The following is an 18,079-nucleotide window of genomic DNA, read 5'->3' as shown; positions in this document are numbered from 1 at the left end:
AGCATCGTCTTTATATCCGAAAATAAATAGTTTTGTGTATCATCTTTCCAAGGGCTCCGTCTGAATTCACCTGCCGACGTTACTCTACACTGCCACACACAATTTGATTGGCTGCTGTCCAATTCAAACTGTAATCCGTTAAATGAAGAGTTGATGCGCTGCACACTTTTTTTTCATAGCATCATTTGTAATATTTGGGCTTGGGGAGGGTTGGGGAGGCTTGGGGAGGGTATCAAATCAGTTCGAGTCAAAAGGCTCAAGTCCAAGTCAAGTCACGAGTCATTGGTGTTAAAGTCAAAGTCGAGTTGCAAGTCATCATATTTGTGACTCGAGTCTTACTCGAGTCCAAGTCATGTGACTCGAGTCCACACCTCTGGTCGAAACTCTCTTTGGGTAAGGCTAGCAGACTTTAACAACACATTTGCATGTGACAGAATGCGTTACTATGACGGTCTCCATAGAGGCGAATGTATGCTAAGGTGGGTCGCTCAGATTGTCAGAACAGCGAAATGGCTTATGTTGTGTCTCGTCTGCATACCCAACCAACATGTTGGCCAGCAGCACTCCTGTTGGTCGGGGCTAGAGAGTGCAACTTGTCAGACATGACCGATCTATGTGCTGTTAATGATGTTGTGGTTTGGTTGCTTGGTGTCACTAACCACTCATGCACACCCTCATCAGGGTTCTGTTGCCCAGTGCTGCCGTGTGCTGCAGTCTCAAGTACTGTTGCTATTCCCAATGGGCTGATTTGTTCCATAGCCAAAGGATAGTATGGTGTGTGTTTTTTTTTCTGGCTAGAATTGTATCCCAAACTATATCATTTCACACTTCCACTCGTAGAAAGTGATATTCCCACTTCCATTGTAGATTTGGATTGTTTTTATAGATGGTAATGAGACTAAATACAAAAGGCTAAACACAAACGAATGGTTGGAATGTAGATTATGTTAATCACCAACATCATTCACATGAATCCAAAATAGGCAAATTAAAAAACAATATGGAAAACTACACTGAGTGTAGAAAACATTAGGAACACCTTCCTAATATTGAGTTGCACTCCCTTTTGCCCTCAGAACAACCTCAATTCATTGGGGTATGGACTCTACAAGGTGTCAAAAGCATTTCACAGGGATGCTGGCCCATTTTGACTCCAATGCTTCCCAGAGTTGTGTCAAGTTGGCTGGATGTCCTTTGGGTGGTGGACCATTCTTGATACACACAGGAAACTGTTGAGCATGAAAAACCCAGCAGAGTTGCAGTTCTTGACACACTCAAACCGGTGCGCCTGGCACCTTCTACCATACCCGATTCAAAGGCACTTAAATATTTTGTCTTGCCCATTCACCCTCAGAATGGCACACATACACAATCCATGTCTCAATTGTCTCAAGGCTTAAAAATCCTTCTTTAACCTGTCTCCTCCCCTTCATTGAAGTGGGTTTAACAAGTGACATCAATTAGGGATCATAGCTTTCACCTGGATTCACCTGGTCAGTCTATGACATGGAAAGAGCAAGTGTTCCTTATGTTTTGTACACTCAGTGAATGTGGTTAAATTAATAAATATAAAGCTATGTTAGTTCCTATCTAAGAGCCTCTGATGTCATATCTTTGCATCATTAGCTTAAGCACTCAGTTAATTAAATAAAACTACTACAGTCTGTGACCCCACAGCCTGACCCAACCTACAGCACAGCCCCCCCCCCCCCTCCCAAATACGGTTGAGCAGTGAGCATGTGAAATGCTCAGTGACGCAGCCCAGTCGCAGAGCATTAGCAACACCGTGTCAACGCTAACTCGTCACTTTCACTCACTCTCATCCGTCTCTAGTCATACCCACTACCCAGCCCCTACTAATATCTTCGGCTAGAGCTAATAGGATTACCGTAATGAATATCACGAGCTTTTGGCAGCACCAAGCTTCTTAGGCCAATTAAAAGCCCCAGAAACGCAGAGTTTTTATCCCAGGCCTGACAATATAGATCCCTGAGTAATGATTGATAATCAGACCTTAAGACCTCTACTCCTTTCCATAGTCCTCCGGAAGATAACTGGCTTAATTAATATAAATGGACGTCAATAAGAGGTTTCTTAGGTTTTGTTTTTAACACATTTCCTTGTTATTTGCAAGGTGTCTCAGTGGCGACGAGAGGAGGGGGAGTGTAACAAGATCAAGGACTTCCTTTTCGAATGGTTGCCTGTGCTTTCCCTGATGCGTCAATACCTCCAATGTGTTTAATGTAGCCATAACGGCATAGAGCAGACCAACAACCACATTGAACAGGAGATTGCAATGCTGCTGTTTGGACTTTTTTGTTTCCCCTGGAAAATAGATTTAAGTGTTGTGACACCCAGAGAACAAGACCTAGCTTTATTCCTTTGGGCAGGCATATTGGTCGCAATGGCCCTTAACGTTGTAGTGGCCTTTTACTTTCTTCCTTAACGTGTGATGCCAAACCCCACATTTCCCCAGCTCCCACTGCAATGTGTGACTCATCTCACACACACACACACACACACACACACACACACACACACACACACACACACACACACACACACACACACACACACACACACACACACACACACACAAACAACAGGGCACTTCGCTGTAAAAAACAATGCGACATGTCCAGTGTGAGAGAAGGAGGGCGGAGATAAACATGCCACTTAAAAGCAATGGGAGGTCTGGGTAATGGCTCTATGTCCCTCAGATTAACAGTTACCTTCTGGCTGGATAAACAAACCACAACGACAGCTCCCATAGGCTCGGCTCTGCAGGAGGACTGGAGAGGACAGGGTTTCATGTGCCCCCCCCCACTACTATTCTTCTAGTTTATTGATTTAGATATAGAATGTGAAAAGGCAGGGGGGTTATCCAAATATCATAATTTGCATTGGAAGCACAGTGCTTCTGTTCTGAGCAGAAGTTAGACTGCTGAAGGTATATTCTTGCTATGAATATGTACAGGTGAATCAATTCAATAAGAATGCATGGTGCTCAGTATCTGTTCCTGGTATTTATATTAACATAATGACGCTTCATAATGACTTAACCATCCATCCAACTATCATGAAATTATTATTAAGACACCGTACATTTGCTAAAGCAAGGTTTGATATGAATCCCTGGTGGATAGAATCCATTTTCCACAGATCGTCAGACCTCTCTTCTGTCATGGAAGCCAGTCAAGCTACTGTGGTTGAAATGACCCCCCTGGCCTGCTGTCATTGAAGCATTGAAGCAGTAGTCTTTTCCCGTGACTAGGTTTCTCTCCCCTTGGTATTCTCCATGCCCACATTGTGTTGTTGTGGCTGCTTGGCTTTCAGAACACGGCAGACTCTGTCGCGGGGACGGAACGTTAACAGCAACAGTAGATAAATCAATAGGTTGAAAAGCACTGTGGGGACCCAGACTTGCGGACAGACTTGCAGGCAGGCAGACAGACAGACTCACACGCAGGCAGGCACATTGTGTCTCAGGGAACAGGGAGTCACTTTGTTGCGCCTGCTGGGTCATCAGATAAAAGACAGACTACATGACATGAATGCTTGCCTAGATCCATCAGTCATCAGTGGGGGAACTGGGAAAGCTCTCAGTGAGCGCGCGCATGTTTTGTTTTTATTGATCATCTTGGCTGCCTTGAGGGCGCTCTCTGCTAATCCAAGATGATGTCATGAACCTGATTGCTGTCCTATGCGGTGAATAATTCTGTGATGTTCAGTGGCTCTTATTTGCTGCCTGCTTTCCAACTGTGCACCACTAGTGTAGCTGTGTTTTGCGTGTGTGTGTGTTTGTCTGTGTGGCCCGTCAGACTGAAGTATTATTTCAGTGCATTACTGAAGCCATCTGTCCTCTTCATTGTTAGCATCATCGTGGGATTTCCATGTCTGTGTGACACATCTCTTTTCCACAAACTGTTGGCTGCTCTATGATGTTAACACTGACCTTTGTAGTGATATTTTATAACATTGTTTTGTCCCAGCTCGGTAAAGATACTTGTATTAATCGGTGTGTGTGTGTGTATTGCGTGTGCGTGCGTGCCTCAATAACTACAAATATAATCATATTAAACTGTGTATTTGGCCTCCCTAATAAAGTGTACTCGCTTGACATTTATTACCTGCAGCTTTTAATGAAGATAATATTTCTGTTAGTTGTTAATGGAGGGTGGAAGGCCAGACAGGCTGTTAGTGGTCCCATCCTGCTGATGTGAGCCTAGCTTAGCCAATCCCTGGGAGGCAGATCACATGGTGTCGGTGTTGCCAGACTGACACGTAAGAGGAGACACATCACTGGCTGTGTCTCAAATGGCACCCTATACAGTGCACTACTTTTGACCAGGCTCCATTAGTCTCTGGTCTAAAGTAGTGCATTTTGTAGGGAATAGGGTGCCATTTGGGATGCAAATAGCGTCTCAGGTCTCTCTGGGGATCCGGAGGGCGGCGAGACTCGGCGCTTTGGTCTTCCTGCTTGTAATTCATTAGAGTACAGCCCCTTTCCCCTCTCTTGAACAAAGTGGTCTCGCTGACATAACAATGAGATTTGGCCTTTGATTGTTCTCATTGGCCCACTGAGCTTACAATCCGCCCAACAGTACAGATAGATTCATCACTTGAGTCTTTAAATGCCCTATAAGACCATGGCCAGAGCTTACCCATGATTTTTCACAATTATTTAAGTCAGTAAGTCATAGTTTCCACTTTGTGCAAATCCTTGTGAGTGCGGTATCTTTTCCTATGATATGACATACAAATTATTTTCAGCCTACCATTAGTTTCAGGGCTGGGGTTTATTTGAATGTTACCACCCACCAGCAGTGTTGTTTATTGTTCAGAAATAGCTGCAAAGTTGCTCCTCTTCGTGACTGAGATGAGCCAAATAACCTTGTGTTCACTTGGCCGCCTGAGCAATGGAGGAAATTAAAACGCGGTGCAAATTTGTTTTTCCACCTTATTTTGGAGCTAGTCTGTATTAAAAATGTATACTCAGCACTCATGTATATACCTACTCATTCAAGGTTTTTTCTTTTCTTTTTACTATTTTCTACGTTGTAGAATAATAGTGAAAACATCAAAATATGAAATAACACATATGGAATCATGTAGTAACCAAAAAAGTGTTAACCAAATAAAAATATATTTTATATTAGCCACCCTTTGACTTGATTACATCTTTGCACACTCTTGGCATTCTCTCAACCTGCTTCATGAGGTTGTCACCTGGAATGTATTTAAATTCTTAATGTGTTTGAGCCAATCAGTTGTGTTGTGACAAGGTAGGGGTGGTATATCAATTTCAAGAACTTTGAAAGTTTCTTCAAGTGCAGTCGCAAAATCCATCAAGGGCAATGATGAAACTGGCTCTCATGAGGACCGTCACAGGAAAGGAAGACCCAGAGTTACCTTCGCTGCAGAGGATAAGTTCATTAGAGTTAACTGCACCTCAGATTGCAGCCCAAATAAATGCTTCACAGAGTTCAAGTAACAGACACATCTCAACATCAACTGTTCGGAGGACACTACGTGAGTTAGGCCTTCATGGTCAAATTGCTGCAAAGAAACCACTACTAAAGGACTCCAATAAGAAGAAGAGACTACTTGGGCCAAGAAACACGAGCAATGGACATTAGACCGGTGGAAATCTCTCCTTTGGTCTGATGAATCCAAATTCGAGATTTTTGCTTCCAACTGCCATGTCTTTGTGAGACGCAGAGTAGGTGAACGGTTGATCTCTGAATGTGTGGTTCCCACCTTGAATCATGGAAGAGGAGGTGTGATGGTGTGGGGGTGCTTTGCTGGTGACACTGTCTGTGATTTATTTAGAATTCAAGGCACACTTAACCAGCATGGCTACCACAGCATGCTGCAGCAATATGCCATCCCATCTGGTTTGCGCTTAGTGGGACTATCATTTGTTTATCAAGATAATTCAAGGCACACTTAACCAGCATGGCTACCACAGCATTCTGCAGCAATACTCCATCCCATCTGGTTTGCGCTTAGTGGGACTATCATTTGTTTATCAAGAGAACAATGACCCAAAACACTCCTCCAGGCTGTGTAAGGGCTATTTGACCAAGGAGAGTAATGTAGTGCTGCATCAGATGACCTGGCCTCCACAACCAGTTTGTGATGAGTTGGACCGCAGAGTGAATGAAAAGCAGCCAACAAGTGCTCAGCATATGTGTGAACTCCTTCTTGTTGGAAAAGCATTTTTCATGAAGCTGGTTGAGAGAATGCCAAGAGTGTGCAAAGCTGTCATCAAGGCAAAGGGTGGCTACTTTGAAGGATCTCAAATATAAAATATAATTTTGATTTGTTTAACACTTTTTTGGTTGCTACATGATTCCATATGTGTTATTTCATAGTTTGATGTCTCTACGATTATTCTACAATGTAGAAAATAGTAAAAAATAAAGTAAAACCTTTGAGTAGGTGTGTCCAAACTTTTGACTGGTACTGTATATAAATGTTATAGTTGCTTGATGTGATATTATTTTGCAATCCCCCGTCGCCCCAAGATGGATTATTTTGACCACTAACGTTTTGCCTCACTACACACCCCACTGCTTTGGTTGGTCTAACATTACCTAGACACCACAACTGTCTATCCAGATAAGGAAACGGCACTCGTGAAAAAAGTTCAAGGAAATTATAGTAACATGTCATTTGCTGCTTGGATGATCATGAGCAAAGCCATTGTAGCCTATCATTTCACTTCCCCTGTGAGAACCATGTACCGCAGCCAAAGCCTGCCAGCAGCCTACTTACTACCAAAGGTTGTCCATTAAAATGTAGAAAAACGCATATCAGCAATCTTTCAATACTTATCCATATTACCGGAGCTTCATCTTGTTCTTTATAAGCCTTTCGATGGTGGATTCGCGGTCATCATTTTTTGGAAGATGCGAAAACTTTGGAGATCACAATAGATGGTGAAGTCAAAGATAGGCCAGTGGTTTCCATCTTTGAGATGGTTTTCCCTAAATCAATGCTCATGACACATCCAGAACCAGCCATTACTGGCTAACATTTTGAAATTAGTATAGGCCTAGTAAAAAATAAATGACAGAACATTAGCCAGCTAGATAAGGTTAGCATGCTAGCTAGCTACACTGCCAGCTGCCAGTGCCCTATTTGCTGATGTTTATAAACGCCACGTGGAAAATCCCACACCCAATTTGTGAATATGAATAAGTAGTAAATCTTCGAAGGTGGAACCTAAACGTGCCTTTCCTGTCTATAGGACAGGAAATTACGTTGATGTAGTTTTGTCAACTTTCTCTGGGGGGTCCTTTTAATAATAGCAGATTCTATAATAATTTTGTCACATTGGTCATAATTAAGAGGTGGTCATTAAGCTGTCTCCATGGCTCTTTGTGTTTCTTATTGATTGATTTATTAATTGTACATCTGTTGGTTCCAGACTTTGTTGGGGAGCCATGAACCATCCTCCGTCCAGCTGTGGGTGTCCTACAACCGCCAGCCAATGAAAGCCGCACAGTTCATGACCCGCCACCCAATCACAGTGAGTCTCCAGGCCTGCTTCGCCACACCAGAACATCCTCTCTGTGGCTCCTAGTTGATTCCTAGTCTAGAGAACAAACCTGTCACTGTATCGTTGATGAAATTGGGAAAATGTGTTTGTAAGGAAATGCTATAACTATACTATGTAGCTAGTATGTAGTTGACAGCTCAACATGAGCCAGAAATCACAAGAACAATGCTGTAAGGCGTTACACTCCACTCACAGTAGAAAGATTTTAATTCCATTACATTATTTATCTTAAAAATGAACCTGTTTTTGTGTAATAAAAGTTTAATTACAATCATCAGCTTTTAGTTGTGAGAGAATCACACCATGCCCTTCACAAATATGGAAAACTGCTCAACGTCTCTTTTCTTCTCCTGCAGGAGTACTACATCGCTGACGCCTCGGAGGACCAGGTGTTTGTTTGCGTCAACCACCTCAACAACGTCACCCACCTGTACATCTCAGACACGCAGGGCCTGTCCTTCTCCCTGTCCCTGGAGAATGTGCTATACTACACCCCAGAGGGTTCAGGCAGCAACACCCTCATCAGGTAGGTACAATATTCCTAGTGCTTCTCAATTCTCTACTGGGGGGTTGCACAACTCTGCTCCAGGCCAGCACTTACACACCTGTTTCCTCTATATGACCTAATCAACCAATCTCGGGTTGCTCATTTTTGTTTCAGGCCGGCCCAGCACTAACCCACCTGATTTGATCTATTAACTAATCGCAGGTTGCACATTTTTGTTCCATCCCAGCACTAACCCATTATATTCAGCTAATCTGCTTATCACTGTGATTAGTGGCTTGTTAGTGCTGGGGTAGGACCAAAATGTGCGCCACCTTTGGTGTATCCCCCCCCAGGAACAGATTTGGAAACACTGCAGTATTCTACTAAGCAACAATGGATCTGAGATCTGGGTTCAATTAGTATTGGTATCTTTCAAATACTTAAGCTGCCCTTGATTGAGCTTACCTGACACAACAGAATCAAAAGAAAAGTCCCAAAAGTGCAAGCCCTTCCCGTCTGACACTCCAGGCAGGCTCAATCAATCACCCAATGCCTTTCAAAGAAAACAAGTACTATTTGAAGTCTGCAATATTCTGATGTGACTCACAGTTAAGGCAGCCTAATTAGTAGGAAACACTATGAGATCTGTAGTGTCTTGCTAGGAACAAAGTAACAGAACTCACCTTGATCAAGTACACACACCCTTGGATCAATTAGACCCACCTTGATCAAACGCACCCACCCAACTTTATTTATTTTGGAGAGAGGAGGCTGTTCTACGTCTGATCATTGCAGCACTGGGGGACCTCCTGGGGTGCATTCCTAGTGACGACGATGAGTCAGTGTGTGTGTGTGTGCGCGTTTTCTCCTCAGAGTTGGTCAACAACAGCAGGGCCTTTGCATGTGTTCACATGTTTAAATCCCAGGGACCAGGATGTTGGATGTTTGCTGAGTCCATGGCGTCACGGCGCTGCAGTGTAGCGTAATGCGTCCAGCGCCTATAATTAGTCAAATGACTAGGACCAGCTACCTGGAGTTGTTGTGTTGTGAGAGCAGCTTGATTGCTTCTTGATAGTGAGGCGACCTCACGACAGGAGCAGAACACGTGTTTCCTTTAACCAACATAGCCACAAGATACACTGAACGTGATCCTGTATTGTTGTTGATGCTAATCATGTCTGTGTGTATATGTGCATCTGTCTGTGTTTGTGTACCTACGCCTGTGTGTGTGTGTGTGTGTGTGCCACTGTGTGTGTTTCATCCCAGGTACTTTACCAATGAGCCCTTTGCTGACCTGCACCGTGTGGAGGGTCTGCGTGGCGTCTTCGTGGCCACGCTCATCAACGGCTCACTCAGCAAGGACAACATGCGCTCCGTGATCACCTTCGACAAGGGGGGCACCTGGGAACTGCTGCAGGCCCCCTCCGCCGACAGCCTGGGAGGAACACTGGACTGCCAGGTAGCTAGCTAGCTGTTACAGTAACACCTGACCCTGTATCAGTGGTTAGAGAAAGCGTTCACCTACTCCCTGGTGGGTTTCCCCTAACCACTGATACAGGATACTGAAACACAGACTCTAGGTTATAGCTGCCTGACAGACCATTGCTGGCAGCTTCAGCAATGTGACATCATACACATCGGGTCGACAACAACAGGATTACACGAAGCAGACCATTCTCTTTTTTCCTTTAATAACCTGCTGCATGTAAAATATTGTGTGCTATAGCTTGGAAAATAAATAAATGTGAGTCTGGATGACAACGTAATGTTTGTTTCCAACATTAGGGCTGTTTTCCTAAATAAGTTATATCCGCTTCGGGTTTTGTTTCCTTTCCACGATACTAGCGTGTGTCGCGATACTATTATCATCCCAGCCCTAATTAAGATCTGCCCAAGTCTCCCACTGTTGGCTCTTGTTAATGTAGGCATGCCTGAAGGGAGGGCAAAAATTGGGAAGAGACATTAAAGTGACAGTCTTGGCAGAATGTAATTATTTTCTTGTTGATGTCTGTGAGCAGGAAGTTGCCTCGTTGTGTGTAACACTGTCAAAGTGTTGAGTCTATGAGTCCTTTGAGGTAGGAATTGGGGGTGGGTTAATATGAACCTACATTAGTGGTTAGGAACAACAGCCGTGAGGCCACAAGGTGTGTTTGCATTCTAAAGGGGAAGTAAGTTTGCATGCAAACAGGTGTGTTCTGTCTGGTTTTAGAAAGTGGTTGTGTCCCTTGTACTAAAATGTATGCACTCACTACTATAACCCGCTTTGGATAAGAGTGTCAGCTAAATTTACTATGATGTAAATGTAGCTTCACTTCTGAGAAAATAGTTTATATTTGTATTTATTTATTTTTGGTTTTGCCAGATTGTTGTCTCCATTGACCTAACACTTCTCTCTCCATCTCTCCCCTCTCCCTCCACAACGCCTCTCCATCCCTCCCTTCCCCCCTACTCGATCTCCCTTCACCTTTCCTATCTATCCCTCCATTTTTTCTTTCTATATCTCTCTCCTCTCTATCCCTCCCTCCCTCCCCTCCATCCCTCTTCGACACCCTCTCGGTACCTCTCTATCCCCCCCATCCTGTCCCTCCCTCTCTGTAGCTCTCCAAGGGCTGCTCCCTCCACCTGGCCCAGCGCTGGAGCCAGCTTCTCAACATTCAACTGCGCAGGATGCCCATACTGTCCAAGGAGTCAGCACCAGGGCTCATCATGGCCACAGGTGGGGAGGCTTAGACTAGCATCATACCACTACAATGACTATTTATTTTAAAATACGTACAGTACCAGTCAAACGTTTGGACACACCTACTCATTCAAGTTTTTATTTATTTTTAATTTGACTATTTTCTACATTGTAAAATAATAGTGAAGACATCAAAACAACTATGAAATAACACATATGGAATCATGTAGTAACCAAAAAAGTGTTATATACAGTGCCTTGCGAAAGTATTCGGCCCCCTTGAACTTTGCGACCTTTTGCCACATTTCAGGCTTCAAACATAAAGATATAAAACTGTATTTTTTTGTGAAGAATCAACAACAAGTGGGACACAATCATGAAGTGAAATGACATTTATTGGATATTTCAAACTTTTTTAACAAATCAAAAACGGAAAAATTGAGCGTGCAAAATTATTCAGCCCCCTTAAGTTAATAATTTGTAGCGCCACCTTTTGCTGCAATTACAGCTGTAAGTCGCTTGGGGTATGTCTCTATCAGTTTTACACATCGAGAGACTGACATTTTTTCCCATTCCTCCTTGCAAAACAGCTGGAGCTCAGTGAGGTTGGATGGAGAGCATTTGTGAACAGCAGTTTTCAGTTCTTTCCACAGATTCTCGATTGGATTCAGGTCTGGACTTTGACTTGGCCATTCTAACACCTGGATATGTTTATTTTTGAACCATTCCATTGTAGATTTTGCTTTATGTTTTGGATCATTGTCTTGTTGGAAGACAAATCTCCGTCCCAGTCTCAGGTCTTTTGCAGACTCCATCAGGTTTTCTTCCAGAATGGTCCTGTATTTGGCTCCATCCATCTTCCCATCAATTTTAACCATCTTCCCTGTCCCTGCTGAAGAAAAGCAGGCCCAAACCATGATGCTGCCACCACCATGTTTGACAGTGGGGATGGTGTGTTCAGCTGTGTTGCTTTTACGCCAAACATAACGTTTTGCATTGTTGCCAAAAAGTTCAATTTTGGTTTCATCTGACCAGAGCACCTTCTTCCACATGTTTGGTGTGTCTCCCAGGTGGCTTGTGGCAAACTTTAAACAACACTTTTTATGGATATCTTTAAGAAATGGCTTTCTTGCCACTCTTCCATAAAGGCCAGATTTGTGCAATATACGACTGATTGTTGTCCTATGGACAGAGTCTCCCACCTCAGCTGTAGATCTCTGCAGTTCATCCAGAGTGATCATGGGCCTCTTGGCTGCATCTCTGATCAGTCTTCTCCTTGTATGAGCTGAAAGTTTAGAGGGACGGCCAGGTCTTGGTAGATTTGCAGTGGTCTGATACTCCTTCCATCTCAATATTATCGCTTGCACAGTGCTCCTTGGGATGTTTAAAGCTTGGGAAATCTTTTTTTATCCAAATCCAGCTTTAAACTTCTTCACAACAGTATCTCGGACCTGCCTGGTGTGTTCCTTGTTCTTCATGATGCTCTCTGCGCTTTTAACGGACCTCTGAGACTATCACAGTGCAGGTGCATTTATACGGAGACTTGATTACACACAGGTGGATTGTATTTATCATCATTAGTCATTTAGGTCAACATTGGATCATTCAGAGATCCTCACTGAACTTCTGGAGAGAGTTTGCTGCACTGAAAGTAAAGGGGCTGAATAATTTTGCACACCCAATTTTTCAGTTTTTGATTTGTTAAAAAAGTTTGAAATATCCAATAAATGTTGTTCCACTTCATGATTGTGTCCCACTTGTTGTTGATTCTTCACAAAAAAATACAGTTTTATATCTTTATGTTTGAAGCCTGAAAAGTGGCAAAAGGTCGCAAAGTTCAAGGGGGCCGAATACTTTCGCAAGGCACTGTATTTTGTATTTGAGATTCTTCAAAGTAGCCACCCTTTGCCTTGATGACATCTTTGCACACACTTGGTATTCTCTCAACCAGCTTCATGAGGTAGTCACCTGGAATGCATTTCAATCAACAGGTGTGCCTTGTTAAAAGTTAATTTGTGGAATTGTTTACCTTCTTAATGCGTTTGAGCCAATCAGTTGTGTTGTGACAAGGTAGGGGTGGTATACAGAAGATAGCCCTATTTGGTAAAAGTCCAAGTGCATATTATGGCAAGAACAGCTCAAATAAACAAAGAGAAACAACAGTCCATCATTACTTTAAGACATGAAGGTCAGTCAATCCAGAACATTTCAAGAACTTTGAAAGTTTCTTCAGTCGCAAAACCATCAAGCGCAATGATGAAACTGGCTCTCATGAGGAAAAGAAGACCCAGAGTTACCTCTGCTGCAGAGGATACGTTCATTAGAGTTACCAGCCTCAGAAATTGCAACCCAAATAAATGTTTCACAGAGTTCAAGTAACAGACACATCTCAACATCAACTGTTCATAGGAGACTGCGTGAATCAGGCCTTCACGGTCAAATTGCTGCAAAGTAACCACTACTAAAAGGCACCAGTAATAAGAAGAGACTTGCTTGAGCCAAGAAACACGAGCAATGGACATTAGACTGGTGGAAATCTGTCCAAATTTGACATTTTTGGTTCCAACCGCCATGTCTTTGTGAGACGCAGAGTAGGTGAACGGATGATCTCTGCATGTGTGGTTCCCACCTTGAAGCATGGAGGAGGAGGTGTGATGGTGTGGGGGTGCTTTTCTGGTGACGCTGTCTATGATTTATTTAGAATTCAAGGCACACTTAACCAGCATGGCTTCCACAGCATTCTGCAGCAATACGCCATCCCATCTGGTTTGCGCTTAGTGGGACTATCATTTGTTTATCAAGAGAATTCAAGGCACACTTAACCAGCATGGCTACCACAGCATTCTGCAGCAATACTCCATCCTATCTGGTTTGCGCTTAGTGGGACTATCATTTGTTTATCAAGAGAACAATGACCCAAAACACTCCTCCAGGCTGTGTAAGGGCTATTTGACCAAGGAGAGTAACGTAGTGCTGCATCAGATGACCTGGCCTCCACAACCCGTTTGTGATGAGTTGGACCGCAGAGTGAATGAAAAGCAGCCAACAAGTGCTCAGCATATGTGTGAACTCATTCATGACTGTTGGAAAAGCATTCCAGGTGAAGCTGGTTGAGAGAATGCCAAGAGTGTAAAATAGCTGTCATCAAGGCAAAGGGTGGCTACTTTGAAGAATCTAAAATCTAAAATATATTTTGATATTTTAACACTTTTTTGTTTTTTTTATGTGTTATTTCATAGAGTTGAAGTCTTCACTATTATTCTACAATGTAGAAAATAGTACAAATGAAGAAAAACCCTTAAATGAGTAGGTGTGTCCAAACCTTTGACTGGTACTATATATCTTTAAAGATGGAGAGAGACGAGGACAGTGAGGAAAGAAGGAGGAAGGTTGCGTTAAAAGGAGCCCATACTGCTACGGCATTACCGCTATACACGCCAGGCCACTTAATTACCATTTCTATGGTGAATACGTGACTTCCCTTATGGTGGTGCAACTTCCGCTGTTGTCTGATCTGATAGAGAGGACCACTTCCTCCATCAGTCAATCACACAGGAAATGAGACTATGTGCATAGAGAAGCTGCCTAGTCTCTCCTTCCTGCTTGTTTGTCTGCGTCTGTGTTCATTTAAAAAAAAAAATATTTTAACCTTACTTAGAGGTTAACCTTTATTTATTCAGGCAATTCAGTTGAAAGCAAATTCTTATTCACTGTGTGTGTGTGTGTGAGTGGTGTGTGGTTGTGCGTGCGCGCGCACGCACACGTTTTTCTGAGTGCTCATTTTTGAGTGCTTTTTTTCTGAGTGCGTGTGTTCATGGTTTGTGCGAACGTGTGTGTGTGTGTGTGTGTGCATGTATAACTGCGTGTACTCAGGTCAGAGCAATAGACTTTGACTGGAGTTACACGAGGAGCAGTTGGACACATCCATTGTGTTTCATCCACTAAAATTGTCTCTCTGTCTCTACCTCGTCGCGCTTCTGCCTGCTTGGCCGAGTACATTGATTTCCTTTGTAGCTGTGTCTGGAAGGAGGAAGAAGCCTCTACACCCTGCGAGCTGCTAGAACCCTTAATTAAATTATTAGTAGATAATGGCCACGGGGAGAAGTGCAGAGAGGAGCAGGGAGGGAGGGCTGCGGAAACACTATGCCCCTCTCGTCCATGTTATCGCTCACACACAGATGCACTAATTACTTCTGCATCACACAGCGGGTACAAGCAAACGCACACACAGACCGTCTCCCTCCTTGTGTGGACCCAGCCAGCCACACACGACCAGCATCCCCACACCACCTATCAGGAGGAGCGTTTCCACCGAAGCGTTTTGTTTTGTGACTGGTACCTGTATACAATTTCTTAATTTGTAAAGCACCGTTAATATGGCCTCCAAGAGCGACAGTCATTAGTGGTGGCGCAGGGGAGGAGAACATCATTCACATACAGTGGCTTCATTAAACAGCTCTCAGGATGAGTGTCACGTAGAGAGAGAGCCGTACACAACTACATAAAACAATAAGGAGTTGGAGTCAGAGCTTTGATACCTGCTGTGATCCATATTGTACAACAGGTACCAGTACGCGCACACCGTTAGGTGCAACATGGTAGTCTACATCCACCTAGGATAAATAGATATATGATGTTAGACATTAGACTCATTACACTCGTTAGGGCCTTCCCCCTAGAATGACTGCAGACTGATTTTGATATTATTCATGCCTTTATGTTCAGCACATGGTAAAGACAGAGTATTGACACTGCAATCTAATGTTGACAATAAAGCACACGAGAGAATAGGAACTTTTTGGGAACATCGGTCTATCACTTGATCTCAAGTATCCGTTTAACAACCCTGGATAGAATCTGTCCCTATATAGAGCCACCCAGCTATAGGGCCATGCTACACTAGCCCCTTTCTCCATGGCCTGCGTCTCAAGTCACTTTGTGTGCTCTGGGCTGTGCTCGGATGCGTCCCAAATCGCACCCTATTCCCTATGCATGTAGTGCACTACTTTTGACCGGGGCTTTGGTCGAAAGTAGTCCACTATGTAGGGAATAGGGTGCTGTTTGGGACAAGACCCGGGATACTGCAGGCACTGGAGACCACCTGAAGCTGCAGTAGTGATTCTACTGAATCACTCTCTGTGTGTAATGTTTAATTCATCACCTCCTCTCTCACAGCCATTCCACTGATCATCCTGTGTCTGTGTCTGTCTCCCCTGCAGGCTCTGTGGGTAAGAACCTGGCCAACAAGCCCAATGTGTATGTGTCCAGCAGTGCTGGGGCCAGATGGAGAGAGGTCAGTGTCTGTCTGTGCGCGCCTTGTTTTTGTGTGTGCTCCATAAACGTAACTATGCACATGATGAGCATGCTGTAAATCATGACGTTGGTTATTCTTTCCTGCCGATGCCACCCCTTCATATGCCAAAGGGTTTCTGTGCAGCGCCTCGCCATAGTGCTGAATGGCCAGCGGAGGACACTTTCTTTGACAGCATATTATTAAGCAACCACAAAGCCACACGGGGAACCCTCAAAAACAGAAACAACGGAAAAGCACCCACAACATTTTCACCTGCTCTTGATGTCTACGATGTGACATTCCACAAGAGCAGAATGACTTTAAAAAAATGTTTTACATTCTTTTAATCTGACCATGGTGTCATATTATTTGTAAAAATACAGTTGTATTCGTCTTATTATGGTAACTATATCAATTGACCAGCAATCTTATGGAGTGTGGCTTTAATGGGTGTTCTTCACATTTCCCCTTCTCAAGGCGCTGGCCGGTCCTCACTTCTACACGTGGGGTGACCACGGTGGCGTCCTCATGGCCATCGCCCAGGGGGGCTCCAGCACACACCTCAAGTGAGTCTCACAGCAGGGGCCTTATTTAGGGCTGTTGTATCTCCACTGCTAGAACAGAACAGTGTGCTGTGTATCACCCCCTCCTCATTGCACCCCTCTACTTCCCACTGCAACTCTGCCCTAGGATGTTGACTTTCAGTCTGCTTACCTTAACTTAAGGTTCAGTGAATTATACCCGTCTCAACCCACTGTGTCACTGCCAACCCAAGCAGTACTGTGCTGGCTCTGAAATGTTATTTTCACATTGTCCTTTCCAGCATGGTTCCAGCTACTACAGGTCATGGGATACGTAACCAGGCTAATGCACTACAGCTTGGCTTGGCTCAGTAGTGTAAAAAGGGTATACATATTGTAACCATGCTAATTCTGATCTTCGTACTGTCTGCCGGCCCATCTATAGACTAGCATCCTGTTCAGATGGTGAATTAGGAGATTTTCCCTACGGGCCATTCTGGCTCGGACAAGGCTACCTACCTACTGTCTCTCTGTGTCTCAGGTTCAGTACCAATGAGGGGGAGACGTGGACAGACTTCCGTTTCTCTGACAGGGAGGTGTATGTCTACCAGCTGCTGACAGAGCCGGGGGAGAAGAGCACCATCTTTACCATCTTCGGCTCCTACGCCGACCAGAGACACAGCTGGCTCATCCTGCAGGTCAACGCCAGCGACGTGCTCGGTGAGGCGACTCTCATAATATTACTACGCTGGGCAGAAGTCATGATTGAAGTATGCTCAGCCTGGTGCTTTTGCGTCTGTTTGTCTTCCATTTTCACAACGCAAATGAGAAACATACGCCCACTGACCCAGTCTCACTGAGGTGTGTGTTTGTGCGTCCGCGTGTGTCCACTGTCCAGGCATATGTACTCTTCTGTCCCCATGCTACGGTAATAAAATATCACCAAATCCCAAATCAAGTATTTGTGTGTCTCTTCAGGCGTGCCGTGTGCCGAGGGAGACTACAAGCGCTGGTCCCCATCAGACGAGCACGGCAACGACTGCCTTCTGGGTAGAGAGATGGTGTACAAGCGACGCACGCCCCACGCCACCTGCTTCAACGGGGAAGACTTTGACCGGCCCGTCACCGTATCCAACTGCTCCTGCACACGCCAGGACTACGAGTGGTGAGACCAGAGGCATCATTGCCAAGCCCAAATCCACCCTTTGCCTCTACCCCTATACTCTATCTACCCCGAGACACCTTATATAGATCTGAAAGGATTGGATAGCTGCTGTCTAGAAAGGTAACAGCTCCATGTTTCCTTCTGTTAAGCTAGGACTAGGTGGAATGTTTCTCCCTTACTTTACAGCTATGTTATCCTTCCAGGGTAGGAGCTAGGGGTTGATTGGAATTGGGCCACGGTCTTTTTCCACTCATCTCTATCTGTTCATAGTTTCATAGTTAGGTCGGCGAACAATGGGTCTCTCTGTTTCTCTCTTTCTGTTTCTCTCTTTCTGTTTCTGTCTCTCTGTTTCTCTCTTTCTGTTTC

General features: G+C 44.2%; 1 protein-coding gene across 2 annotated transcripts in view; it reads left to right on the top strand.

The window, feature by feature from the left end:
• The window catches only part of LOC110503325 (sortilin-related receptor), a 72,951-nt gene that overhangs the window by 27,474 nt on the left and 27,398 nt on the right, over positions 1 to 18,079 (top strand). For both annotated transcript variants that reach the window (XM_036961905.1, XM_036961904.1), the window contains exons 7-14: positions 7,436 to 7,537; positions 7,924 to 8,093; positions 9,321 to 9,513; positions 10,653 to 10,770; positions 15,954 to 16,027; positions 16,505 to 16,593; positions 17,090 to 17,268; positions 17,527 to 17,713. In XM_036961905.1, coding sequence (XP_036817800.1) covers positions 7,436 to 7,537; positions 7,924 to 8,093; positions 9,321 to 9,513; positions 10,653 to 10,770; positions 15,954 to 16,027; positions 16,505 to 16,593; positions 17,090 to 17,268; positions 17,527 to 17,713 — 1,112 coding nt within the window. The remainder of the gene's footprint in view (positions 1 to 7,435; positions 7,538 to 7,923; positions 8,094 to 9,320; positions 9,514 to 10,652; positions 10,771 to 15,953; positions 16,028 to 16,504; positions 16,594 to 17,089; positions 17,269 to 17,526; positions 17,714 to 18,079) is intronic.

The sequence above is a fragment of the Oncorhynchus mykiss genome, chromosome 24, assembly GCF_013265735.2.
Source record: "Oncorhynchus mykiss isolate Arlee chromosome 24, USDA_OmykA_1.1, whole genome shotgun sequence".
In the NCBI taxonomy this organism is placed as follows: Eukaryota; Metazoa; Chordata; class Actinopteri; order Salmoniformes; family Salmonidae; genus Oncorhynchus; species Oncorhynchus mykiss.
Note: the sequence above shows the minus strand (reverse complement) of the source record. Positions and strands in the feature narration are given on the sequence as shown.